This window comes from Choloepus didactylus, chromosome 1 (genome assembly GCF_015220235.1).
Source record: "Choloepus didactylus isolate mChoDid1 chromosome 1, mChoDid1.pri, whole genome shotgun sequence".
NCBI classification, from domain to species: Eukaryota; Metazoa; Chordata; class Mammalia; order Pilosa; family Megalonychidae; genus Choloepus; species Choloepus didactylus.
Window position 1 is genome coordinate 85,669,941 of NC_051307.1, and position 27,550 is coordinate 85,697,490.

General features: G+C 41.0%; 1 protein-coding gene across 4 annotated transcripts; it reads left to right on the plus strand.

The window, feature by feature from the left end:
- The first annotated feature begins 241 nt into the window (after window positions 1–241).
- Window positions 242–27,550, plus strand: ADPRH (ADP-ribosylarginine hydrolase). Of its 4 annotated transcripts, none has more exons than XM_037836076.1 (5): window positions 242–596; window positions 1,515–1,616; window positions 2,823–3,169; window positions 23,325–23,685; window positions 24,551–27,550. In XM_037836076.1, exons 3-5 carry the CDS (start codon window positions 2,857–2,859, stop codon window positions 24,963–24,965), a joined length of 1,089 nt encoding a protein of 362 aa, XP_037692004.1. In that variant the 5' UTR covers window positions 242–596; window positions 1,515–1,616; window positions 2,823–2,856; the 3' UTR covers window positions 24,966–27,550. The 4 variants fall into 4 exon arrangements, with proteins under 4 accessions (XP_037692004.1, XP_037692015.1, XP_037692023.1 ...); XM_037836081.1 differs by lacking the exon at window positions 242–596 and adding an exon at window positions 964–1,038; XM_037836087.1 differs by lacking the exon at window positions 1,515–1,616.

Below are 27,550 nucleotides of genomic sequence, written 5' to 3' on the forward strand. Positions count from 1 at the left end.
TTTAAAAGTGATATCAATTGATTTGGACAAAAAAAATGCTCTTAGTTTTTCTTTCCTTTTATTTACCATCAGGATGAAAAAATGCTGTAGTGCTGTCAAATAAAAAAATGAGTTAAAATTAATTAATTTAATCCTTCCAACCACCCTAAGAAGTAGTTACTATTATCATCCCTGACAAAGGCCGTGCACTCTGTACCCTTTTTCCCAGTGTTTGGCACACACTGGTTCACTGTAGCCCAGGAAAGCGGGACCCGAGGACAGGCCAAGACGTCAGCCCGGGGCCAGATGGGACTCACTGCCAGCCAGAGACGAACCGGGTGCCCAGGGCAGCGATACTCTCTGATGTAGGCTGTTCCCGGCGGCCTCCCGCGCCAAGGCGGCAGGTGACGGAAATCTCGTCGCTTCTACTCGGGGTCCTAAGGGCGCGGCGGGGCGGGGAAGCGGCATTCGAGGCCTCGCTGCTCGCAGGGACGGAGGTTGGGCAAGCGGGAGGCCCGGAGGCGCCCGCCCACCGCCCGGAGAGGCCCAGCGCGTCCCGAACCAGCGGCGCCCCGGTCCCACCCTGTCCCCCGCGCTCCTCTCCCCGCGGCGACCAGGTACAGGCCCCGGCCCCGGCCCGGTTCCCCGCGCTCGCTCCTCTCGGGCCCCGGAGCCCGGGCGGGGGTGGGCCCCGCTGCCAGTGAGGAGGGAGGGGCCAGGCAATCGCTATTTCTTCCCAGGTTGCTTTGGCTAAGAAACGAAAACCGAAACCCGCGTTTGCCGAAACGCCCCGAAAGTGGGAAGACCCACAGGATTTCCTGGTGCGGCGGCGGGTGGCACCATTTTGCAAATTTTGCGTGCGTGCTTGCGTGCGTGCGTGTGTGTGTATGTGTGTATGTATTGGGCACTCCAAACGCAGAGGACTGTCGAGAAGCAGCTTCCTGGACTTTAGTTTTGAATTTGCAGTTCAGGTGGAGAATGTAAACTGTCAAACTTGAGAGTTGTTTAAGGAATAATAGGCGCTCCGGAAAGCAGGCGGCCGGATCCGTAAGTGTGAAGGTTTGTTTCAGTGGAGAAAATGCTGGTCACTCATCACCATTCCCCACCCTACCCCACCTGCAAACACACATTTGCTAGGAGCCAGAAGGAATTATGGAAAGGAAACGAGGACAATGGGAGGGAGGGTACAGAGGGTTAGAAGTTAGTTATCAGAAACCAGCTAAGCTTGGTCTCTGACATAGCACAGGAAGGGGACCTCCTGCAGCACCTACCCTCAGCGGCCAGGTTTTCCCCTACCTTGGTTTCCCCAGGTTTTACCAGGTTTCCCCAGGTGCAGAGTGCAATGGCTCCTCTGCAATCACACAGTTAATTCCCAGCAGAGTCAGGTCTAGTAGCCCAGAACTCCACTTCCCAGGCATCATTAACAAAAATATAATAGTATTTTATAAATACCCATTGCAAACCAAGAAACTCAGCTTGCCCAGTCCCTGGTTATTGGTGTGCTCAGTCCATCTTCATCCTTGACTCCTCTCCAGGTGCTTGTGGAGCCCACATTCCCTGGCCTACAGCAGTGCAGCTGGAGAAGGACTCCTGGAAGCTGTAGGATTTCAACTGAATCCTGAGTAAATAGGGTTTAGGTGAGTGGAGAGGAGGAAGGGCATCTTGAGAGGGGACAGAGCTTGAGCTGAGATGAGAACGGCTAGTGTCGGGTCCCTAAAAATATTTTCCTGGCCTGTGCAGGTGGGGCTGGATGGATAGAGGGACAGATGGTGCAGGGCACTTTTAGGGCAATAGGCACTGATGGGGTATTGGCTGAAGGAGGGAGCTTTTAGGAAATGCACTCACAGGGAAACCAGCAGTCTACCAGGGATTATATTCTTGGAAGGGTATATTAGCTGAGATTCCAAAACTCTAGAAGTTAGTCATTTAGATGTGAGGCAAAATGTAAATATTGCTGTTGAAAGGAAGGTTGTGGGGAGAAAGTATTCTAGTTCAATAAGTAGAAAACCTTCTCTTCCCTGGTTCTGTATGCATACTAAATAATAATAATAATAGTAAAAAGCATACTGGGTACAAAGTACTCTTCTAAGTGCTTTAAAAAAGGTAACTCATTTACTCCTCACAGCAAGCCTGGGAAGCAATTACTATTTTTATCACCGTTTTACAGATGTGGAGGCTGGGCAGAGATGTTGCCCAAGGTAAGTAGGTCTAGCTGAGGTAGAGTAGTATAATGTCAAGCATCCTGACCTAGAGTCAGAAGATTTGGGTCCCAGTGCCTCTCTGCCAGGTGGTTGTGTAAACTTAGCTCAGCTGAGCCTCAGTTTTCTTATCTGTGAAATGCATATTGCAATCCCTCCCTACCAGTTGAGACCGTGAATGTGCAGGTACACTGTGAATTGTGCACTTTGATACCAGTAGAAGGTACTATTATTCAAGTAAAGGAGGGATGCACTTCCAAGGCCAAATCCCATGTGTGAAGAGGTAATAACTAGCTTGATTTGACTTGCAGAATTTAATGGACTCGCCACTTAGAGAGAGGCAAAATGGAGTTGTCGTTGAAAGCACGGAATTTGGAGTCAGATGGGCCTGAATTTGAATCCCAGCACTGCCACTTATTGGCTGTGGCCCTGATACAAGTCATAACATTTCTGATTCTGCATTATCTCTGTGACCCTTAGTTTATGCATACGTGGATTCCTCAAAGAGCAGCTGTGAGGATTAAATGAGATGTATGTAAAGCATTCAGTACAGTGTCTGTAAATACTAAGTGCACAAGAAAGGGTAGATAGGGCTATTACGCTTTCTAATTCTTCCTCCTTTTCGCCTTCCTTCACGTGTCTTAGTTTCTCCTCAAAGACAGCCTCTCCAGAGCTCACCATGTGTGGGGGACTGATCGAGAAGTATGTGGCTGCCATGGTGCTGAGTGCAGCGGGAGATGCCCTGGGGTACTGCAATGGGAAGTGGGAGTTCCTCCGGGATGGCGAGAAGATTCACAGGCAGTTAGCCCAGCTCGGCGGCCTGGACGCCATAGATGTGGCGAGGTGGAGGGTCAGCGATGACACCGTGATGCACCTGGCCACAGCCAAAGCCCTCGTGAAAGCTGGGAAAGTTGGGGACTTGTCTCGACTCTATTCCCTCCTTGCTAAGCATTATCAAGACTGCATGGAAGACATGGATGGCAGAGCACCAGGTGAGCTCGGCGGAGGTCCTGGGAGGGTGGAGAATAAAACAGGCCCGAAGACATAATTAAGAATGTTGAGGGAATTTGTATATCAAGAAAGGCAGTGCTCTTTTTGTTTGTGATCAAAATAGAAATAACTGAAATGTCCCCAAATAAATTATGGTGACACATTTGTAGGCATTTAAAATAATGCAGATGAATATTTACCGATATGGAAAAGTACTATATATTAAGAGAAAAAAAAGTAGATTACAAAACAGTATGTACATTATGAACTCAGTCATTAAAAGCATATTTGTGTATCTCTGTGTTAGGGACGGTCTGAAAGAATATACACAAAGATGTTAATAATTATATCCGGGTGATGTGTGTACTTATAGTTCCTTACTTGGTTCTTTTTGCTTATTTGTATTTCCTAAATTTTCTGTAATGAACAAGTATAAAGAAAAAAAAATCTTTAGGAATAACGGAAAGTGTCTTGTGGACACTCCTCATCTGGTCCCAGGTCTGCTCACAAGTGCATCCTGCCCACTTTGCAACTTGTCATGACCATCTGGGTCACAGGTGACTTGGGTCACCTTTTCCTGAGCCCATGTGGCCCACTTCTCCTCCTGATGAAAACCCCAGCACCACCACCAAGGGGGCTCTAGTGAGCCCAGGAATTGGCTCTAGGCATCGAGAAGCCAGACTTAGTTCATCCTTTCTCAACATCCTGATGTCTCATCCATTTGGCAAGTGGTAGTTTTCCTTTGTCCACTCATGCATGAACACTGCTGTGAGTAAACTGACCAACAGGGCAACAGTAACACCACACTGCATTGTATATTCACTGCCACTGCTCACTCATGTATTCACAGTCCCCAGTAAGACAGGTTGTTGGGACACGTATATTTACCCCACTCTCACATAGGGAAAAACCAAGGTCCAGAGGTTTCCTGGCTCATCCAAGGGCACCTTGTTCTTCTGAATCCGTTGCTCCTCATCCAAGCTCAGTGCCATTTACTCTAGAATTTGTGACCTTTTTCTGATGTTCAGGGACTCCCATTTTCAGTTCTTATTGGATTTTTATTTAAGTGCTTGAGTTTTGGAGTGATGGTTTTGGCTGGGCCATGAACCGACTGGTTATGTGATTTTGAACAAGTTTCTCAAACTCTGAGTTTTAGCATAGTCATTTTAGAAAGAAAATAATACACTATATACCTACTTTTTAATTTTTTATTTTTAAATGCATTTTTTATTGTGAACTTTAACATATATACATAACAGTGAGAACTTTCAAAGTATGATTTAACAAATAGTTACAGAACAAATTTCAAAGAATATCCTGGGTCAAAGTTCCACAACTTAAGCTGTTTCCATTATTGTAAGATATAACACATACAGAAAGGTGTTAACTTTCAATGTACAGCTCCACAAGCAATTATATAGGTAATTTCAAAAATTGTTATATGTTACAGTTCCACAGTTTCAGTTCTTTCCTTATTATGCAATAGAGGGTACATACAGAAACATGAAGACTTTCACGCACAATTCAGTGAATAGCTATAGAGCAAATTTCAAAGGATGCTATAGGGAACAGTTCCACCATATCATTTACCTCCTTCCAGCTATTCCAACTCCCCAACATCTAATATATACATATATATATATAAAGTTTCAGTATTCATAGACCTTTGTTAAATCTTATCTTGTTTGTTGCTATCCCTTCCTCTCACTTAATCTCTTTCTCCATCTTCAGGTGTGTCTAGGCACTGAGCACTCTAACTTGTTCATATTGAAAGAGGGTGTCGACAGTATGGGGAAGGGGGCTGCATCTGACTTGTTCTTAAAGAGGCTGTTACCTCTGGCTTTTAGGAATTGTCTGGCATAAGAACACTCTGGTGGATTTAAGTTTCTGAGAGATAAAACTTAGTGAGTGAATCTTTTATAGAATCTCAGATAGGGACCTAGGTATTTCATGACTACTTTTGGTAAGGGCATGGTGTATTGTGGCCATTTGGGATATGTAGCTGGAGCTTGCAAAAGAGAAACCTCCAGGATAGCCTCTTGACTCTATTTGGGATCTCTCAGCCACTGTGACCTCAGCTTGTTACCTTTCCTTTTCCCCCTTTTGGTCAAGTAGTCATTTTCAGTCCCTCACTGCCAGGGCCAGGCTCATTCCTGGGAGTCATGTCCCACATAGCCAGGGTGATTCATTCCTCTGGGAGTTATGTCCCTTATGGGGGGAAGATTATTTGCCGAGTTGGGCTTAGAGAGAGAAAGATCACATCCGAGCAACAGAAGAGGCTCCCTGGAGGTACCTCTTAGGCATAGTTATAGGAGACCTCAGCCTCCTGTTTACAACCCTAAATTTCACAAGAGCAAGCTCAAGTCAAGGGCTTGATTTATGAAGTAGTGGGTTCCTAACTTAGTATATATTCTATCCCAAGATAAACAGTTAGTTTCTTACACTATCTTCTCTTAGTTGTACAATCATCATCACTCTCAACTTTAAACAATTATCATAACATAATCCATCCCAGAGCTCTTATCAGCTGCTAACTATTCATCCCTAGTATTAGTGTAGTGTTGGTAAGATATTCCTATTAAATATAGTCTGTAATATGTAATGGGTAGTTTTTCCATATACCACTCTGTTGTTAACCCTCTGCACCAGTGTCATACCTTGTAAATATATCATGCTAACACTTATTTATGGTGCTACTCTGTGGCTTACATGCCTTTAAACAACTGTTTAAGAACATGTTTGCCTTCCATGCAACACTGATACTTATAATACCATTAATGAGCCATAGTAATACTTGAGCATTCCCATACCACTAAGTTCATCTTCATTATCGTATCTGTGCATATTGGATTATCATTCCTCCGTCACTAACTTTTGTCTGTCTCTAGGTCCCCTATATTCTACATTATAAGACAATTATTTTATATTTTTCATGGGGTTCACATTAGTGATAACATACAATATCTCTCCTTTTGTGTCTGGCTTATTCACTCAACATTATGTCTTCAAGGTTCATCCATGTTGTCATATGTTTCAGGACCTCATTCCTTCTTATTGCTGTATAGTATTCCACTGTATGTATATACCACATTTTGATTATCCACTCATCTGTTGAAGAACATTTGGATTGTTTCCATCTCTTGACAAGTGTGAACAATGCCACCATTAATATCGGTATGCAAATATCTGTTTGCGTCACTGCTTTCAGATCTTCTAGGTATAAACCGAGACATGAAATTGCCAGATCATAGGATAACTCGATATCTAGTTTTCTGAGGAACCGTCAAACTGTCTTCCAGAGTGGCTGTACAATTATACAGTCCCACCAGCAATGAGTTAAGGTTCCAATTTCTCCACATCTTCTCCAGCATTTATAGTTTCTGTTTGTTTAATGGCAGCCATCCTATTGGTGTGAGATGACATCTCATTGTGGTCTTGATTTGCGTCTCCCTAATTGCTAGTGAAGATGAACATTTTTTCATACATGTTTTAGCCATTTGTATTTCCTCCTTGAAGAATTGTCTTTTCATATCTTTTGCCCATTTTATGATAGGGCTGTTTATACTATTGTTGTTGACTTGTAGGATTTCTTTATATATATGCAAGATATCAGTCTTTTATCAGATATACGGCTTCCAAATATTTTTTCCCATTGAGTTGGCTGCCTCTTCACCTTTTTGATGAATTCCTTTGAGGTACGGAAGCATTTAATTTCAAGGAGATCCCATATATCTATTTTTTCTTTTGTTGCTTGTGCTTTGGATGTAAGGTCTAAGAAGTGACCTCCTAACACTAGGTCTTGAAAATGTTTCCCTACATTATCTTCTAGGAGTTTAATGGTACTGTCTCTTTTTTTTTTTTTTTTTTTTTTTTTTTAAATCATCATTTTATTGAGATATATTCACATACCACGCAGTCATACAAAACAAATTGTACTTTCGATTGTTTACAGTACCATTACATAGTTGTACATTCATCACCTAAATCAATCCCTGACACCTTCATTAGCACACACACAAAAATAACAAGAATAATAATTAGAGTGAAAAAGAGCAATTGAAGTAAAAAAGAACACTGGGTACCTTTGTCTGTCTGTTTCCCTCCCCTACTTTTCTACACATCCATCCATAAACTAGACAAAGTGGTGTTTGGTCCTTATGGCTTTCCCAATCCCATTGTCACCCCTCATAAGCTACATTTTTATACAACTGTCTTCGAGATTCATGGGTTCTGGGTTGTAGTTTGATAGTTTCAGGTATCCACCACCAGCTACCCCAATTCTTTAGAACCTAAAAAGGGTTGTCTAAAGTGTGCATAAGAGTGCCCACCAGAGTGACCTCTCGGCTCCTTTTGGAATCTCTCTGCCACTGAAGCTTATTTCATTTCCTTACACATCCCCCTTTTGGTCAAGAAGATTTTCTCCGTCCCACGGTGCCAGGTCTACATTCCTCCCTGGGAGTCATATTCCACGTTGCCAGGGAGATTCACTTCCCTGGGTGTCTGATCCCACGTAGGGGGGAGGGCAGTGATTTCACCTTTCAAGTTGGCTTAGCCAGAGAGAGAGGGCCACATCTGAGCAACAAAGAGGCATTCAGGAGGAGACTCTTAGGCACAAATACAGGGAGGCCTAGCCTCTCCTTTGCAGCAACCGTCTTCCCAAGGGTAAAACTTATGGTAGAGGGCTCAACCCATCAAACCACCAGTCCCCTATGTCTGTGGTCATGTTAGCAACCATGGAGGTGGGGTAGGCGAATACCCCTGCATTCTCCACAGGCACCTCAAGGGGGCACTACATCTTTTGTTTTTTTTTTTTACCCCTTGTTTTTCTTTTTTCTTTTTTTTTTTTTTTTTTTTTTTTTTTTTTTTTTAACTTTCCCTTCTTTTTTCAAATCACCTGTATGAAAAAAAAAGTTAAAAAGAAAACAAACATACAATAAAAGAGCATTTCAAAGAGACCATAGCAAGGGAGTAAGAAAAAGACAACTAACCTAAGATAACTGCTTAACTTCCAACATGTTCCTACTTTACCCCAAGAAAGTTACATAATATAGCAACATTTCAGTGAACTTGTTCCTACTACAACCATCAGAAATTAACAGACCATAGTCATTTCTGGGCATCCCCAGAACGTTAAATAGCTTATCTGTTCTTCCTGGATTATTGTTCCCCCTTCCTTAATTGCTCTCTACTGCTAGTTCCCCTACATTCTACATTATAAACCATTTGTTTTACATTTTTCAAAGTTCACATTAGTGGTAGCATATAATATTTCTCTTTTTGTGCCTGGCTTATTTCGCTCAGCATTATGTCTTCAAGGTTCTTACATGTTGTCATATGTTTCACCAGATCGTTCCTTCTTACTGCCGCGTAGTATTCCATCGTGTGTATATACCACATTTTATTTATCCACTCATCTGTTGAAGGACATTTGGGTTGTTTCCATCTCTTGGCAATTGTGAATAATGCTGCTATGAACATTGGCGTGCAGATATCTGTTCGTGTCACTGCTTTCCGATCTTCCGGGTATATACCGAGGAGTGCAATCGCTGGATCGAATGGTAGCTCTATATCTAGTTTTCTAAGGAACTGCCAGACTGACTTCCAGAGTGGCTGAACCATTATACAGTCCCACCAACAATGAATAAGACTTCCAATTTCTCCACATCCCCTCCAGCATTTGTAGTTTCCTGTTTGTTTAATGGCAGCCATTCTAACCGGTGTTAGATGGTATCTCATTGTGGTCTTAATTTGCATCTCTCTAATAGCTAGTGAAGCTGAACATTTTTTCATGTGTTTCTTGGTCATTTGTATTTCCTCTTCAGAGAACTGTCTTTTCATATCTTTTGCCCATTTTATAATTGGGCTGTCTGTACTATTGACATTGAGTTGTAGGATTTCTTTGTATATGCAAGATATCAGTCTTTTGTCAGATACATGGTTTCCAAAAATTTTTTCCCATTGAGTTGGCTGCCTCTTTACCTTTTTGAGAAATTCCTTTGAGGTGCAGAAACTTCTAAGCTTGAGGAGTTCCCATTTATCTATTTTCTCTTTTGTTGCTTGTGCTTTGGGTGTAAAGTCTAGGAAGTGGCCTCCTAATACAAGGTCTTGAAGATGTTTTCCTACATTATCTTCTAGGAGTTTTATGGTACTTTCTTTATATTGAGATCTTTGGTCCATTTTGAGTTAATTTTTGTGTAGGGGGTGAGGTAGGGGTCCTCTTTCATTCTTTTGGATATGGATATCCAACTCTCCCAGCCCCATTTGTTGAAAAGACCATTATGGCTCAGTTCGGTGACTTTGGGGGCCTTATCAAAGATCAGTCGGCCATAGATCTGAGGGTCTATCTCTGAATTCTCATTCGATTCCATTGATCTATATGTCTATCTTTGTGCCAGTACCATGCTGTCTTGGCAACTGTGGCTTTATAATAAGCTTCAAAGTCAGGGAGTGTAAGTCCTCCCACTTCGTTTTTCTTTTTTAGAGTGTCTTTAGCAATTCGAGGCATCTTCCCTTTCCAAATAAATTTGATAACTAGCTTTTCCAAGTCTGCAAAGTAGGTTGTTGGAATTTTGATTGGGATTGCATTGAATCTGTAGATGAGTTTGGGTAGAATTGACATCTTAATGACATTTAGCCTTCCTATCCATGAACATGGAATATTTTTCCATCTTTTAAGGTCCCCTTCTATTTCTTTTAGTAGAGTTATGTAGTTTTCTTTGTATAGGTCTTTTACATCTTTGGTTAAGTTGATTCCTAGGTACTTGATTTTTTTAGTTGCTATTGAAAATGGTATCTTTTTCTTGAGTGTCTCTTCAGTTTGTTCATTTCTAGCATATAGAAACATTACTGACTTATGTGCATTAATCTTGTATCCCGCTACTTTGCTAAATTTGTTATTAGCTCTAGTAGGTGTATCGTTGATTTCTCAGGGTTTTCTAGATATAAGATCATATCATCTGCAAACAATGACAGTTTTACTTCTTCTTTTCCAATTTGGATGCCTTTTATTTCTTTGTCTTGCCGGATTGCCCTGGCTAGCACTTCCAGCACAATGTTGAATAACAGTGGTGACAGCGGGCATCCTTGTCTTGTTCCTGATCTTAGAGGGAAGGCTTTCAGTCTCTCACCATTGAGTACTATGCTGGCTGTGGGTTTTTCATATATGCTCTTTATCATGTTGAGGAAGTTTCCTTCAATTCCTACCTTTTGAAGTGTTTTTATCAAAAAGGGATGTTGGATTTTGTCAAATGCTTTTTCAGCATCTATTGAGATGATCAATTGATTTTTCCCTTTCGAGTTTTTAATGTGTTGTAATACATTGATTGTTTTTCTGATGTTGAACCATCCTTGCATGCCTGGAATGAACCCCACTTGGTCATGGTGTATGATTTTTTTAATGTGTCTTTGGATTCGATTTGCAAGTATTTTGTTGAGGATTTTTGCATCTATATTCATTAGGGAGATTGGCCGGTAGTTTTCCTTTTTTGTAGCATCTTTGCCTGGTTTTGGTATTAGATTGATGTTAGCTTCATAAAATGAGTTAGGTAGTGTTCCATTTTTTTCAATGTTTTGAAAGAGTTTGAGTAAGATTGGTGTCAGTTCTTTCTGGAAAGTTTGGTAGAATTCCCCTGTGAAGCCATCTGGCCCTGGGCATTTATTTGTGGGAAGATTTTTGATGACTGATTGGATCTCTTTGCTTGTGATGGGTTGGTTGAGGTCTTCTATTTCTTCTCTGGTCAGTCTAGGTTGTTCATATGTTTCCAGGAAATTGTCCATTTCTTCTACATTATCCAGTTTGTTGCCATACAGTTGTTCATAATATCCTCTTATAATTTTTTTAATTTCTTCAGGATCTGCAGTTATGTCACCTTTTTCATTCATTATTTTGTTTATATGGGTCTTCTCTCTTTTTGATTTTGTCAGTCTAGCTAGGGGCTTGTCAATCTTGTTGATCTTCTCAAAGAACCAACTTTGGTGATATTTATCCTTTCTATTGTTTTTTTGTTCTCTATGTCATTTATTTCTGCTTTAATCCTTGTTATTTCTTTTCTTCTACTTGGTTTAGGATTGGTTTGCTGTTCATTTTCTAGCTTCTTCAGTTGATCCATTAGTTCTTTGATTTTGGCTCTTTCTTCCTTTTTAATATATGCGTTTAGTGCTATAAATTTCCCCCTTAGCACTGCTTTTGCTGCATCCCATAGGTTTTGGTATGTTGTGTTCTCATTTTCATTCGTCTCTATATATTTAGCAATTTCTCTTGCTATTTCTTCTTTAACCCACTGATTGTTTAGGAGTGTGTTGTTTAACCTCCAGGTATTTGTGAATTTTCTAAGTCTCTGATGGTTATTGACTTCTAATTGTATTCCATTGTGGTCAGAGAATGTGCTTTGAATGATTTCAATCTTTTTAAATTTATTGAGGCTTGTTTTATGTCCCAGCATATGATCTATTCTGGAGAAAGTTCCGTGAGCACTAGAAAAGTATGTGTATCCTGGTGATTTGGGATGTAATGTCCTGTAGATGTCTGTTAAATCTAATTCATTTATCAGATTGTTTAGGTTTTCAATTTCCTTATTGGTCTTCTGTCTGGTTGATCTATCTATAGGAGAGAGTGATGTGTTGAAGTCTCCCACAATTATTGTGGAAACATCGATTGCTTCCTTTAGTTTTGCCAATGTTTCTCTCATGTATTTTGTGGCACCTTGATTGGGTGCATAGACATTTACGATTGTTATTTCTTCTTGCTGAATTGCCCCTTTTATTAGTATGTAGTGGCCTTCTTTGTCTCTCAAAACATCCCTGCATTTGAAGTCTATTTTATCTGAGATTAATATTGCTACACCTGCTTTCTTTTGGCTGTAGCTTGCATGAAATATTTTTTTCCATCCTTTCACTTTCAATTTCTTTGTGTCCCTGTGTCTAAGATGAGTCTCTTGTATGCAACATATTGATGGTTCATTTTTTTTGATCCATTCTGCGAATCTATATCTTTTAATTGGGGAGTTTAATCCATTTACATTCAACGTTAAAACCGTGAAGGCATTTCTTGAATCGGCCATCTTATCCTTTGGATTATGTTTGCCATATTTTTCCCTCTCTCTATTAATATCCTTTATTGTACCCATACCGAATCTCTTTAGTACTGAACCTTTCTCCAAGTCTCTCTGTCCTGTCTTTGTTTCTCTGTCTGTAGGGCTCCCTTTAGTATCTCCAGTAGGGCAGGTCTCTTGTTAGCAAATTCTCTCAGCATTTCTTTGTCTGTGAAAAATTTAAGCTCTCCCTCAAATTTGAAGGAGAGCTTTGCTGGATAAAGTATTCTTGGCTGGAAATCCCTCTCTCTCAGAATTTTAAATATATCGTGCCATTGCCTTCTCGCCTCCATGGTGGCTGCTGAGTAGTCACTACTTAGTCTTATGCTGTTTCCTTTGTATGTGGTGAATTGCTTTTCTCTTGCTGCTTTCAGAACTTGCTCCTTCTCTTCTATGTTTGACAGTGTGATCAGTATATGTCTCGGAGTGGGTTTTTTTTGGATTTATTCTATTTGGAGTTCGCTGAGCATTTATGATTTGTGTATTTATGTTGTTTAGAAGATTTGGGAAGTTTTCCCCAACAATTTCTTTGAATACTCTTCCTAGACCTTTACCCTTTTCTTCCCCTTCTGGGACACCAATGAGTCTTATATTCGGACGCTTCATATTATCTATCATATCCCTGAGGTCCATTTCGAGTTTTTCAATTTTTTTCCCCATTCTTTCTTTTATGCTTTCATTTTCCATTCTGTCATCTTCCAGGTCACTGATTCGTTGTTCAACTTCCTCTAGTCTTGTACTATGAGTGTCCAGAATCTTTTTAATTTGGTCAACAGTTTCTTTAATTTCCATAAGATCATCCATTTTTTTATTTAGTCTTGCAATGTCTTCTTTATGCTCTTCTAGGGTCTTCTTGATTTCCTTCATATCCCGTACTAGGGTCTCATTGTTCATCTTTAGTTCTTTGAGTAGCTGCTCTAGGTGTGTCTCTTCTGGTCTTTTGATTTGGGTGCTTGGGCTTGGGTTATCCATATCGTCTGGTTTTTTCATATGCTTTATAATTTTCTGTTGTTTTTGGCCTCGTGGCATTTGCTGTCCTTGATAGGGTTCTTTTAGGGTTTGTAGACCAGTTGAAGTCCTTATCTCTAATTTATCAGATCTACAGCTTCGTGGAGTACACTTTCTCTAACTAACCAGCAGGTGGCGTCCACGAGCCACCTGTTCTCCACAAGCCAGATCTCCCCTGCTTAGCCTTTTTGGTGAGTGGGGGAGTGAGTCTTGTGGGGCCCAATTGGTGTCCCAAGCTTGCGTGTGTAGTTGGTGTTGCCTGCCCTGTATGTGGGGCGGTGTTTCTGGGCAGTCGGGGAGGGGGGGTGGCCCTAACAATCAAATCTCCCTGATGATCCTAGAGTTTTAAAGCTGCTGCAATAGTCTAATCCTTCAGTTCAGTCCTGCCACAGTTTGTCTCTGCCACTGACCCACAAGTCTTTGGTATTGGCGTATGGCTCCTGAGACTTGCAAGTGGGCCCCTCTTCCAGGCTGTGCACCCCGGGTCCTCTGTTGAGGGATGACTGTGCTATGTCACAGGTGAGTGCCGTCCCCCCAGGGCAGTTCTGGGCTGCTGGGCTGTGTTGGGAGGCTCCCAGTCTGCTCAAATGATGGCTGAATGGGGCTCTGTTAATTCACACTGCTCCCCCTTCCCAGCTCTGGGACATTCAGCTGAGGTTGCAGGGAAGGCTAATGTCCACGCCCAGTTTTGTGGTGTGTGCCTGTTATTTGAAGCACTTCCGTCACACTGGGTTGTCTGGGGCAGCTCTGGGCTATGGGGCTGGCGATGGGCAGGAGTGTTTCCTGTCCACCAGGATGGTGGCTGTGAGCGGACACCCCCCTTTTCTTGGGAAGTTGTGTTGTTTAGTGAATTTTCTCAGCCACTGGATTATTGCCTTTTGTCTCAGAGCTCTCTTATTTCTGCTCTTGACTTGACGTGCCCAAATTTCAATTCTTTGAAGCTTTCTGTATTGAGCTTCTTAGAGTAATTGTTTTAGAAAAAGCAAAAAGGATTAAAAAAAAAAAAAAAAAAAAAAAAAACGGCCCTCCTCAGAGATCTAATGGGTTATTGAAATGCTAATAGACAAAGCAACCAGGGCCATTAAGGAAAGGTGCCCTGGGCGGAGAGATCAGCCTTGCTTCGGGATTTGCATATGCGCCTCAAGGCCTGATCTCCGCCCTTCCCGTTTCTGTGTTCACCAGAACTCCAAAAATCCTCTGCTTTTACTTTGGAGCTTCTCGTGTTGTTTTCCTTCTATGCCCGTCTCCTCTCTGCTGGGCTGGCTGCTCTCAGAGTCTCTGGTGTCTGGCCTCAGTCTATCTGTGGTTGGAGTTTGAATCAGTAGAATGAGTTTCCGATGAGAGCAGCCACTGCAATTCTCCCTTCTCCTTCCTGGAGCTGACAGCCCCTCCTCCCCCGGGACTGAGCCTGGCAGAGAGGGGCGCGGGTCCCCTGGCCGCAAAAACTTACAGATTTCGCTGATCTCAGCAGTTCCACGTTTTCATGAGTGTTGTATGAAGTATGCCCAAAGACAGATTGCTCTGTGGTGTCCAGTCCACGCAGTTCCTGGCTTTTTACCTACTTTCCTGGAGGAGTAACTAAAACATACAGCTCACCAGTCTGCCATCTTGCCCCGCCTCTGGTACTGTCTCTTATACTGAGGTCTTTGATCCACTTTGAGTTAATTTTTGTATAGGGTGTGAGGTAGGGGTTTCTTTCATTCTTTTGGATATAGCTATCCAGTTCTCCCAGCCCTTTTTGTTGAAGAGACTGTGCTGTCCCAGTTCAGTGAATTTGGGGGCCTTGTCAAAAATCAGTTGACCATAGATCTGGTGGTGTATTTCTGAATTCTCAATTTGATTCCATTGATCAATATGTCTATCTTTATGCCAATACCATTCTGTTTTGACTACTGTGGCTTTATAGTAGGCTTCAAAGTCAGGAAGTGTAAGTCCTCCCACTTCATTTTTCTTTTTTAGAATGTTTTCAACAAGTGAAGTCCCCTTTCTCTTCCAAATAAATTTGATAACTAGCTTTTCCAAGTCTGAAAAGTAGGTTGTTGGAATTTTGATTGGTATTGCATTGAATCTGTAGCTCAGTTTGTGTATGATTGCCATCTTAACAAAGTTTAGCCTTCCTATCCATGAACACAGAATATCTTTCCATCTCCTTAGGTCCTCTTTTATTTCTTTTAGTAAAGTTATGTAATTTTCTATGTAGAGGTCTTTTACATCCTTGGTTAAGTTTATTCCTAGGTACTTGATTTTTCTAGTTGCTATTGTGAATGGAATCTTTTTCTTGAGTGTCTCTTCAGGTAGGTCATTCCTAGTGTATAGGAACATTACTAACTTATGTGCATTAATCTTGTATCCTGCCACTTTGCTAAATTTGTTTATTAGCTCAAGTAGCTGCGTTGTCGATTTCTCAGGGTTTTCCAGATATAAGATCATATAATCTGCAAATAATGACAGTTTTACTTTTTCCTTTCCAATTTGGATGCCTTTGATTTCTTTGTCTTGCTGGATTGCTCTGGCTAGGACTTCTAGTACAATGTTGAATAACCATGGTGACCGTGGACATCCTTGTCTCATTCCTGATCATAGAGGGAAGGCTTTCAGTCTCTCACCATTGAGTACTATGCTGGCTGTTGGTTTTTCATAAATGCCCTTCATCGTGTTGAGGAAGTTTCCTTCAATTCTTACCTTCTAAAGTGTTTTTATCGAAAAAGGATGCTGAATTTTGTCAAATGCTTTTTTCAGCATCTATTGAGATGATCATCTGATTTTTCCATTTTAATTTATTAAAGATAACTTTTGAAGTTTTGAAGAAAAAGTTTCAATTTCCAAGTATTTTGTTGAGAATTTTTGCATCTATATTCATTAGGGAAATTGGCCTGTAGTTTTCCTTTCTTGTAGCATCGTTACCTGGTTTTGGTATTAGAATGATGTTGGCTTCATAAAATGAGTTACGCAGTGTTCAATTTTCCTCAATTTTTTTGAAAGAGTTTGAGTAGGAATTAATTGTGTCAATTTTTTTTGGAAAGTTTGGTAAAATTCCCCTGTGAAGCCATCTGTCCCTGGGCTTTTATTTCTAGGAGGCTTTTTGATGACTGATTGGATCTCTTTACTTGTAATTGGTTTGTTGAGGTCACCTGTTTCTTCTTTGGTCAGTCTAGGTTGTTCATGTGTTTCCAAGAAATTATCCCTTTCTTCTAAATTGTCTAGTTTGTTGGTGTAAGATTGTTTGTAGTATCCTCTTATGATTTTTAAAATTTCTTCACGATCTGCAGTAATGTCCCCTCTCTCTATTATTTTGTTTATTTGGGTCTTCTCTCTTAACTGTCAGTCTAGCTAAGGGTTTGTTAATCTTGTTGAGCTTCTCAAAGAATCAATTTTTGGTTTTATTTATTCTCTCTGTTGCACTTTGTTCTCCATAACATTTATTTCTGTTTTAATCCTTTTTATTTCTTTTCTTCTACTTTGTTTAGGGTTAGTTTGCTGATCATGTTCTAGGTTCTTCAGTTGTTCCATTAGTTCTTTGATTTTAGCTCTTTCTTCTTTTCTAATGTATACATTTAGAGCTATAAATTTCCCCCTCAGTACCGCCTTTGCTGCATCCCATAAGTTTGGATATGCTGTGTTCTCATTTTCATTTGTCTAGGTCTAGATATTTAGCAATTTCTCTTGCAATTTCTTCTTTGACCCACTGATTGTTTAGGAGTGTGTTGTTTAACCACCAGATATTTGTGAATGTTCTAGATCTTTGATGGTTATTGACTTCTAGTTGCATTCCATTGCGGTCAAAGAATGTGCTTTGAATAATTTCAATCTTTTTAAATTTATTGAGGACTGTTTTATGCCCCAGCATGTGATCTATCCTGGAGAAAGTTCCATGAGCACTAGAGAAGAATGTATATCTTGGTAATTTGGGATGTAACGATCTATATTTGTCTGTTAAGTCTAATTTTTTTATCACATTATTAAGGTTTCCTTATTGGTCCTTTGTCTTGTTGATCTGTCTATAGGAGAGAGTGGTGTATTTAAGTCTCCCATGATTATTGTGGAAATAGCTATTTCTTCCTTCAGTTTTGCCAATGTTTGTCTCATGTATTTTGGAGCACCTTGATTAGGTGCATAAACATTTATGATTTTTATTTCTTCTTAGTGAATTGTCCCTTTTATTAGTATGTGGTGTCCTCTTTGTCTCTTATGACATCCTTGCATTTAAAGTCCGTTTTATCTGATACTAGCATTGCTACTCTGCTTTCTCTTGGCTATAACTTGCATGGAATATTTTTTTCCATCCTTTCACTTTGTTTCTCTGGGTTTAAGATGAGTCTCTTGTAAACAGCATATTGATGGTTCATATTTTTAACCCATTCTGCCAATCTGCATCTTTTAATTGCGGAGTTTAATCCATTCACATTCAATGTTATTACTGTGAAGGCTGTTCTTGAATCAGGCATCTTATATTTTGGTTTTTATTTGTCAGATCTATTTTTTCCCTCTCCATTTCTTTTAAGTTACCCTTACTAATACCCTTCTATTCTGTGCCCTTCTCCAGGTCTCTAGCTCCTGTATTTTTTTCTCAGCCAGCAGAGCTCCATTTAGTATTTCTTGTAGGGCAAGTCTCTGATTAACAAATTCTCTCAGAGTTTGTTTGTGAGAATTTAAAGCTCTCCCTCAGTTTTGGAGGAGAGCTTTGCTGGGTAAAGAGTTCTTGGCTGGCACTTTTTTTCTTTCAGAATCTTGAATATGTCATACTACTGCCTTCTTGCCTCCATGGTGCCTGCTGAGTAGTCAGTACCTGTTCTTATGTTGTTTTCCTTGCATTGGTGAATCACTTCTCCCTTGCTGTTTTCAGAACTTTCTCCTCTTCAGCGTTTGACAATCTGATCAGAATATATCTTGGAGTGGGTTTATTTGGATTTATTCTGTTTAGAGATCATTGGGCATCTTTGATTTGCATATTTATGTGGTTTAGAAGGGTTGGGAAGTTTTCCCCAACAATGTCTTCAAATACTCTTCCCAGCCCTTTACTCCTCTCTTCACCTTCTGGAACACCAATGATGCTTATATTTGTGTGCCTCATGATGTCCATCATTTCCCTGAGATCCATTACAAATTTTCAATTTTTTTCACCATTCGTTCTTTTATGCTTTTGACTTCCATTGTCTGTCCTTGAAGTCACTAATTTGTTCCTGTATCTCTTCAAATCTTGTTATGTGTCTCAAGAATATTTTTTTTTTCATTTTTATTGAGATTGTTCAGATACCATACAATTATCCAAAGATCCAAAGTGTACAATCACTTGCCCCTGGGTACCCTCATACATCTGTGCATCCATCACACTTAATTTTTGTTCAATTTTTAGAAACTTTTCATTACTCCAGACAAGAAATAAAGTGAAAGATGAAAAAAGAAAAAAAGAAAAGGAAACACTAATCCTCCCCATCCCTAACCAACCCCCCTCAATTGTTGACTCATAGTATTGATATAGTACATTTGTTACTGTTTATGAAAAAATGTTGAAATACTACCAACTGTAGTATATAGTTTGTAATAGGTATATAGTTCTTCCCTATATGCCCCTCTATTATTAACTTCTAATTGTATTGTCATACATTTGTTCTGGTTCATGGAAGCGATTTCTAGTATTTGTACAGTTGATCATGGACATTGCCCACCATAGGATTCAGTTTTATACATTTTCATCTTTTGACCTCCAACTTTCCTTCTGGTTACATACATGACTCTGAGCTTCCCCTTTGCACCTCATTCACACACCATTCGGCACTGTTAGTTATTGTCACATCTTGCTACCAACACCCCTGTTCATTTCCAAACATTTAAGTTCATCCTAATTGAACATTCTGCTCATACTAAGCAACCACTCCCCACTCTTAAGCCTCATCCTATATCATGGTACCTTATATTTCATGTCTATGAGTTTACATATTATAATTAGTTCCTATCAGTGAGACCCTGCAATAATTGTCCTTATGTGTCTGGCTTATTTCACTCAGTATATTGTCCTCGAGGTTTTGTCATCAACCCATCTTTTTTAATATGGTTTTGTTCACTCACCATACATTCCATCCCAAGTAAATAATTGATGGTTCTCTTCATGGTCATACATTCATGTGTTCACCACCTTCACCACTATCTATATAAGGGCATCTACATTTCTTCCACAAGGCAGGAGGGAGAGTCAAAGAAGGTAGAGAGGCAAAAGAAAGAGGAAAAAAAAGTGACAGCTAGGAAGCAGCAAAAGGAAAAATAACCTTAAATCAAAGTAGAATAAAGAATCAGACAATACCGCCAATGTCATACCGCCAATGTCAAGTGTAACATGCCTCCCCTATCCCCCCCTCTTATCTGCATTCACCTTGGTATATCACCTTTGTTACATTAAAGGAAGCATAATACAATGATTCCATTAGTTACAGTCTCTAGTTTATGCTGATTGCATCCCTCCCCCAATGCCTCCCCATTTTTAACACTTTGCAAGGTTGACATTTGCTTGTTCTTCCTCATAAAAGAACATATTTGTACATTTTATCACAATTGTTGAATACTTGAGATTTCACCAAGTTACACAGTCCCATTCTTTATCTTTCCTCCTTTCTTGTGGTGTCTCACATGCTCCGCACCTTCCTCTCTCAACCGTATTCATAGTTACCTTTGTTCAGTGTACTTACATTGTTGTGCTACCATCTCCCAAAATTGTGTTCCAAACCACACACTCCTGTCTTCTATCACCCTGTAGTGCTCCCTTTAGTATTTTTTGTAGGGCAGGTGTCTTGTTCACAAAGTCTCTCATTGTCTGTTTGTCAGAAAATATTTTGAGCTCTCCCTCATATTTGAAGGACAGCTTTGCTGGATATAGGATTCTTGGTTGGTGGTTTTTCTCTTTCAGTATCTTAAATATATCACACCACTTCCTTCTTGCCTCCATGGTTTCTGCTGAGAGATCCGTACATAGTCTTATTAAGCTTCCTTTGTATGTAATGGATCACTTTTCTCTTGCTGCTTTCAGGATTCTCTCTTTGTCTTTGACATTTGATAATCTGAATATTAAGTGTCTTGGCATAGGCCTATTCATATCTCTTCTGTTTGGAGTATGCTGTGCTTCTTGGATCTGTAATTGTATATCTTTCAGAAGAGATGGGAAATTTTCATTAATTATTTCCTCTATTATTGCTTCTGCCCCCTTTCCCTTCTCTTCTCCTTCTGGGACACCAATGATACATACATTATTGTACTTTGTTTCATCCTTGGGTTCCTGGAGATGTTGCTCATATTTTTTCATTCTCTTCTCCATCTGCTCCTTTGCGTGTAGGCTTTCAGGTGTTTTGTTCTCCAGTTCCTGAGTGTTTTTTTCTGCCTCTTGAGATCTGCTGTTGTATGTTTCTATTGTGTCTTTCATCTCCTGTGTTGCGCCCTTCATTTCCATAGATTCTACTAGTTGTTTTTTTGAACTTTTGATTTCTGCCGTATATATGCCCAGTGCTTCCTTTACAGCCTCTATCTCTTTTGCAATATCTTCTCTAAACTTTTTGATTTGATTTAGCATTAGTTGTTTAAATTCCTGTATCTTAGTTGAAGTGTACGTTTGTTCCTTTGACTGGGCCATAACTTTGTTTTTCTTAGTGTAGGTTTTAATTTTCTTTTGTCTAGGCATGGTTTCCTTGATTATCCAAATCAGGTTTTCCCAGACCAGAACAGGCTCAGGTCCCAGAGGGAAGAAATATTCAGTATCTGATTTCCCTGCAGGTGTGTCTTAGAAAATTGCTCCACCCTTTGATTCCTCAGGTCACTGTGCTTTTCTGCCCAGCATGTGATGCCTGTTAGCCTATAATTCTTGACTGGTGTGAGGAGGTGTGGCCGTGTTCCCCCAGGCTCTGGGGTCTGGTTCTGAATGGAAAGGGCCCCACCCCTTTCCTCCTAGAGAAGACAGACCCCCCAGGTGGAGGTCATTGGCATTTCAGTGGTCTCGCTGTCTGCTTGTGGTGTCTCCACCCTTCCCAGAGTCACAGCCCTGGAAACTGAAAATGACTGGGGCTTTCTCCACTGAGCCGAAAAAGAAACAGATAGTCCCCTTCAGACCCAGTCCAAGGTGACCCTCTGGCTCTCCAAGGTAAGTCGTCACCCAAAGCCTCTGTCTGCTTTTTGGGGATGTGTACCTGTAGTGAGCAGTTCACACTCGCTACTTAAAACCCCAGTTGGAGCTCAGCTGCGCTATATTCACTTGCTGGGAGAGAGCTTCTTTCTGGCACCACGAGGCTTTGCAGCTCCGGCTATGGGGAAGGGGGTCTCACAACTTGGATCCACAGGTTTTACTTACAGATTTTATGCTGTGTTCTTGGGCATTCCTCCCAATTCAGATTGGTGTATGATGAGTGGATGGTCTCGTTTGTCCCCCCTGCAGTTATTCTGGATTATTTACTAGTTGTTTCTGGTTTTTTGTAGTTGTTCCAGGGGGACTACTTAGCTTCCACTCCTCTCTATGTCACCATCTTGCCCTGCCTCCTCTCAAGAATATTTTTAATTTGATCAATAGTATCTTTTATTTTCATAAGATCCACTATTTTTTTTTTTAATTTACTCTTGCAAATTCTTATTTATGCTCTTCTAGGGTCTTCTTCATGTCCTTTATATCCTGAGCCATGATATTAATGTTTGTGTGTACTTCTTTAGTTAATTGCTCCAAGTTCTGAGTCTCCTATGGCTTTTTAATTTGGATGTTTGGGTTATCCATATCTTCTGACTTCTTCATATGCTTTATAATTTTCTGTTGTTTTTGGCCTCTTGGCATTTGCTTATCTTGATAGTGTTCTTTTAGTATATGCAGGATTATTTGAACATTTATCTATAATTTGGCAGAGCTATAGCTTGGTGGAGTGCACTTTCCTTGTCCTACCAGAAGATGGTGTTCTTGAGCCACCTCTTCCCATCAAGGCAGTTCTCCCCCAATTTCATCTATGCACTGATAGGGAGTCCACACCATGTTGAAGTCCAATCAGTGCACCAACTTTCCATGTGCACTGGGGACTACCAGCCCTGTGGGTGGGGGATACCCTGTGCAGTTTGGCAGGGAGTCTGCTCCAGGACATGGTGGTCCTGGCCATTCCTGGGGCTGTGGGTGGAGTACTCTGGGGTTGCAGAGCTTCACTTCTCACCTTCCAGCTGAAATGCCCTACAGTCCCTATCTGTCATGCACTCACAAGTCCCTGGGATTGGGGGAGGGCTCCCGGAACTTCCATGCTGTGCTCTTGCCTCTAGGCTGTGCACACCCTGGGCTTCCTTGGAGGAAGAGTAGATGCTGTCACAAGCCTGCCGAATCCCAAATTCCCTCAAGGAAGCTCTCAGCTGTGGGCTGTGAAGGGTTATCTCCCCAGCCAACTGCAAAGATGGCTGCAAGGGGTGTGGAAAGCTGCCCCCTTTCACACTTGTCTGCCTGCTCCAACTGCCAATCCCTGGCATGGGGGCTCTTGGCTACAGGTCTGTGAAGGGTTATCACCTGAGCCAAGTGCTGAGGAGGATGCATGGGTGAGGAAGGCTGCTCCCCTCCACACTCATCAGCTGACTCCAACTGCCCATTCCCTGGCAGCATTCTGGGCCAAGTACTCACTGGTCTTAAATGCAGTCTCTTGGTTTCTCCAAGTATATACACACTATGGGTGTAAAAGTGCTGTTCTGGAGCACTTTCTGTCCTTTGTCTAGAGTTTTTCATGGAGGAGAGTTTTGCTCTTTGTCTTCTAATCTGCCATCTTCTCAGAACCCTACATACCTACTTTTTTGAATTGTTGTGGTGATTAAATAATAACTGGTGAAGGTTCCAAGGCTCTGTATATGAATCTACTTCTCTTATTCATCTTATCATGTTAAGGATTATATATAAAGTAAGATACAGTGTTGGGGTGGGGTTTGAGGTTGGGATTAGGAATTTGGGAGCATTCATTATATATTTTTTGGCTTTTCCAATGAAGAAACTTGAAAACAGAGCTTGGTTCTTTCTTCCTACTGGGGCCTTTGCTTTGATCATGTTTACCCCCATGCTCTACCCAATCTTCCCCAGGTGGTACGTCAATGGACAATGCTATGAAGCTGGAGCCAGACAAGGCCAACGGCTGGAGGATTCCCTTCCACAAACGTGGGGGTGGCTGTGGAGCTGCCATGAGGGCCATGTGCATTGGTCTCAGGTTCCCTCACCAAAGCCAGCTGGACATGCTGATCAAAGTGAGCATTGAGAGCGGCCGAATGACCCACCACCACCCCACAGGCTACCTGGGGGCCCTTGTGTCTGCTCTTTTTGCAGCCTATGCTGTGAATGGCAAACCACCCAGGCAATGGGGAAAAGGACTGATGGAGGTGCTGCCAGAAGCTAAAAAGTACATTGTCCAATCAGGCTACTTTGTGGAGGAGAATCTTCAACACTGGTAAGTTTGTAGGTGCTTGCATAAGAACACGAGGTTGGATCTGTATGTGCACATGGTGCACGTATGCCTTGGATTCATAGATTTAGGAACCATCATAGTTCCCTACCATCCAGTTTGCCTTCTATTTCATCCAGCCCTTCCCTGCCCACCTGCTAAGAATTTCAGGTTCCCTCTCAGTGATGGTTGCCATGAAGTTGCCTAGTGACTGCCTCAATGAGTAAAGCAGCCTCGGTGCTTCCCTCTTACTGAGGATTCTATCCTGCAGTTTTCTGCAGCTTTTGTGGCTAACTTGTACTGAGAGGAACTACCCTGCTTATCTCCCAGTTTTCCAGAACTTGTTTTTTCAAGTTGTCTTGACACATTAATAATATTTTGAAATCCTCTCTTAGAATGTCTGAGAGAGAAGTTTTTCCACTAGCTAATTAATAAGGTGGGAAGACACATCTGCCTCCTTTTTGTGAGTTCGCTTCACATTACCTTTCTTGGAATAGAAAGGTCCAGAGGACTTCTGGTTGCCATGGTTGTAATATTTTCAAGTTCCCTCTTGAAAGGTAAAAACTTATCATTACACTTAACTCAAGACAAATAACCTTTATTCCCACCCTTTAACTGGATGCATACCATCTTTATTTAGCAACAGGTATCAGTACTCTGTTTATGTAGATCCTTAGCAAAAATTTACTGAATCAATGTTTCAATAGGGCTAATTTTGATTTTGTATATAGTTTATGATTCTGCCACCTGAAGTTGAAGTCACCTTGGAATTTTCCTTTTTCACACATCCATGGTATCTTTCCTTTGACTGTTGACTTTATTTTTTCGATTGATTGTGTTTTGTTTTTTTTTTTTTTTCCCCTTCCTACAGGTCCTACTTCCAAGACAAATGGGAGAAGTATCTAAAACTTAGAGGGATTTTGGATGGCAAATCAGCCCCTACCTTCCCTAAGCCCTTTGACGTGAAGGAGAGAGATGAGTTCTACATCTCTGTGAGCTACTCTGGCTGGGGTGGCAGCAGTGGGCATGATGCCCCAATGATTGCTTATGATGCCATCCTTGCTGCAGGGGACTCCTGGAAGGAGCTTGCCCACCGAGCATTTTTCCACGGTGGAGACAGCGATTCCACAGCTGCCATTGCTGGCTGCTGGTGGGGAGTTATGTACGGTTTTGAAGGAGTGAGTCCCTCCAACTATGAGAAACTAGAATATAGAAACCGCTTGGAAGAGACAGCTAGGGCTTTATATTCTCTTGGGTCAAAGGAAGATACTGTAACTACCCTTTAGGGAAATACAATATTCATCTCTGGTGCTTTCTTCTTTCTTGAAGGAACTGTAATCCCTTTTCTACTCTGTTTCTTTTCACTTTTTCCAAAGTCAAGAGTCTTAACCTTGTAACCTTAAGCTTGGTATTTCCCAATTCATCCTGTTCCTCCCAAATTTATTCCTTTTCCTATACTAAGTCTTTATCTCAGCTGATGGGTTCAGTGTCTTCCAAGCTAGAAATCTCACAGCCTTGTGTTTGAGATTTGATTTTCATCATCTAATCTTTCACTAAGTTTTTTCCTGTTTGTCTTAGTCTTGGTCCTCCCCCCTGCCCCCAAATTGGATGTTGAGACAAGGATTTTAGTAGAAGTGGTTTATTTGGGAGGGTTCCCAGGAAGCACTGGTAGTGGAATAAGGAAGTGAGACAGGGAAGGGCAGGCAGCCAGGACAGGATGCATTATCACTTTAGGCATTTGGGACTTAGTCCACCTAGGTCCTTTGCATGAGGTGTGTGTCAGAGTTGACCCACTGAAGGCAAGTAAATCTTGAATATTTATCCACCACCTCCCATCTGACATAGGGTCATGGGATGCTCGCAGGGATGCCAACCCCCTGGTACTTCTTGGCTGGCTGATTATGCAAGCCAAACATGAAATCAGAAGTACCCACAGTAGCAAGCGCTAAGGTTCATGGGAACAGTGAGAGGTATGAGTGGAACCCCAACAGTATCTGCTAGATTCTTCTACCTCCTACATGTCCTTTCAATCTGTCATGTCTTTTACTTCTTTCAAGGAGGATTAGCTGAATTTCTGCACTCAAAGCAACTCAAGTTTAGGAAGATGCTGCTCCTACCTATTCTGTACTTTCATAGTTACAGCACTTGTCACGTTACTGGTTTTATTATTGCCCATTTGTCTATATTCTCCACTAGGTAGAACCTAACAAGTGCCTGGGCACACAGTAGACACTTAATCAGTATGTATTAAATGAATGTTGTTAATTAGCCTCCTCTGTGGGGTCTCTAACTTCAGACTTGCAGATTGATCATGCTGAACTTATTTTCCAATGAACACAGCATCACCTTTCTTGATTTGCTTGGATGCTTGTCCCTCTCCTTTTCTGCCTGGTGTATTCTTACTCATCCTTCAAAACCCAGTTCAAAGAGAACCTACTGAATGAAATCTGCTCTGACTGTGCAGGTACTTGCTCTGTTTGTACAGAGACCTGATTGTGGAGGCTTTTGCCTCACCTCTCCCACGGCCTCCTGTCCCTAGCCCTGTCACCATTCTGATCCTGTTATGCAGTGGTTTTGTGTCTTGGGGTCAATCTCAGGCTCCTTGTGAGGGATTGTGTCTCATTCCTCCTTGTGTCCTCACTGCCTGGCCCATGGGATACACCCAATAAATATTGACACTGTGAATTCATCAAGTTGTGTTGACATTGAATGCTCCCAGCCTCCATACGGCTTCTTCCTACATGATTGGCACAGAGACCTGGCCAAGATGCAAAGCTCTAGAGCTTAATGCTTTAACGATACCTATGCTAGCTTATCTGAGATGAAGGCTCAACTCTGTATTTGAAGAAGGACTCGAACAAAGACACAGGCTGTTTAATTCTTTTATACATAAAGCAAATGGAAAATTTCAAAGCTCTGTCTTTGGCTAAAGAGCTCTCAAATGTATTTGTCGTTTGAAATATTACAATTAGGACAACAAATTCTTAAGTAGGATAGCCAATCGGAATTGCAGGCTTTGAGGGTGATGGGTTACAATTCTCAGAACATAGTAATGATCTCTTAAATTCAAGTGCCTTAAAAGACTCCTTTGTATAAATACTTTTGAGCACAGTTTTAGAATAAAGAAAACAGGTAAAGAGTGTATGTTTTTACATAAGATTCCTGGGCAGAAGATTAAGATGGAAAATTTCATGATTATTTTTAATTCTCAGTTTGATCAGAATTGACTTTATAATGCAGAATAGTGTTTGCTTTTCTGCAGCTGTGGGAGAAGAGGGAACATTTTCTTCTCAGCTTTCTGAGATTTCATTCATCAGTAGTTAGGATAATCTACAGTTTCAAGGCTGAGCACTAGAATTCTATCAGTATTGATCAGTATGGAAAAGAACAGATGAATATTTTAACAAATGGAATCTGACAGATAAACTGTTTTGCTTTTATGTAACTGGTTTGGTAAATGGTCTGAATGTAGTGAGAAGCGATCGTGAAGTGATTTTATTTTTCTCCAACTATTGCCTTCATAATACTCTATTGAAGCTTCTTTTCCTGAACTTTAACATCATCTTGGGGAGTTCCCATAGTTTTCTGGTTTTAGAATTCCAATTTAGTCCATCCCAATTCCCTTTGGTCAATTTTACAACTTTCATGTCTGATGGATATGGAACGACTGTAACTAAAATTAATAAATTGTTTTTCAAATTGAAAGAAATATCTTTAATGTCATACCTCCTTTCTCCCTACCACCAGTGTGCCAGTTTGTATATATTATGTCCCCCAGAAAAAGCCATATTCTTTAATGCAATCTTGTGGGGACAGACATATTAGTGTGGATTGGGTTGGAACCTATTGGTTCAGTGTCCATGGAGATGTG

Coding starts and splice junctions, on each gene's coding strand:
- ADPRH (XM_037836076.1), top strand. CDS start 2,857: ATGTGTGGGGGACTGATCGAGAAGTATGTGGCTGCCATGGTGCTGAGT. Junction 3,170..23,324: donor CATGGATGGCAGAGCACCAG/GTGAGCTCGGCG, acceptor AATCTTCCCCAG/GTGGTACGTCAATGGACAAT. Junction 23,686..24,550: donor GAGGAGAATCTTCAACACTG/GTAAGTTTGTAG, acceptor CCCTTCCTACAG/GTCCTACTTCCAAGACAAAT.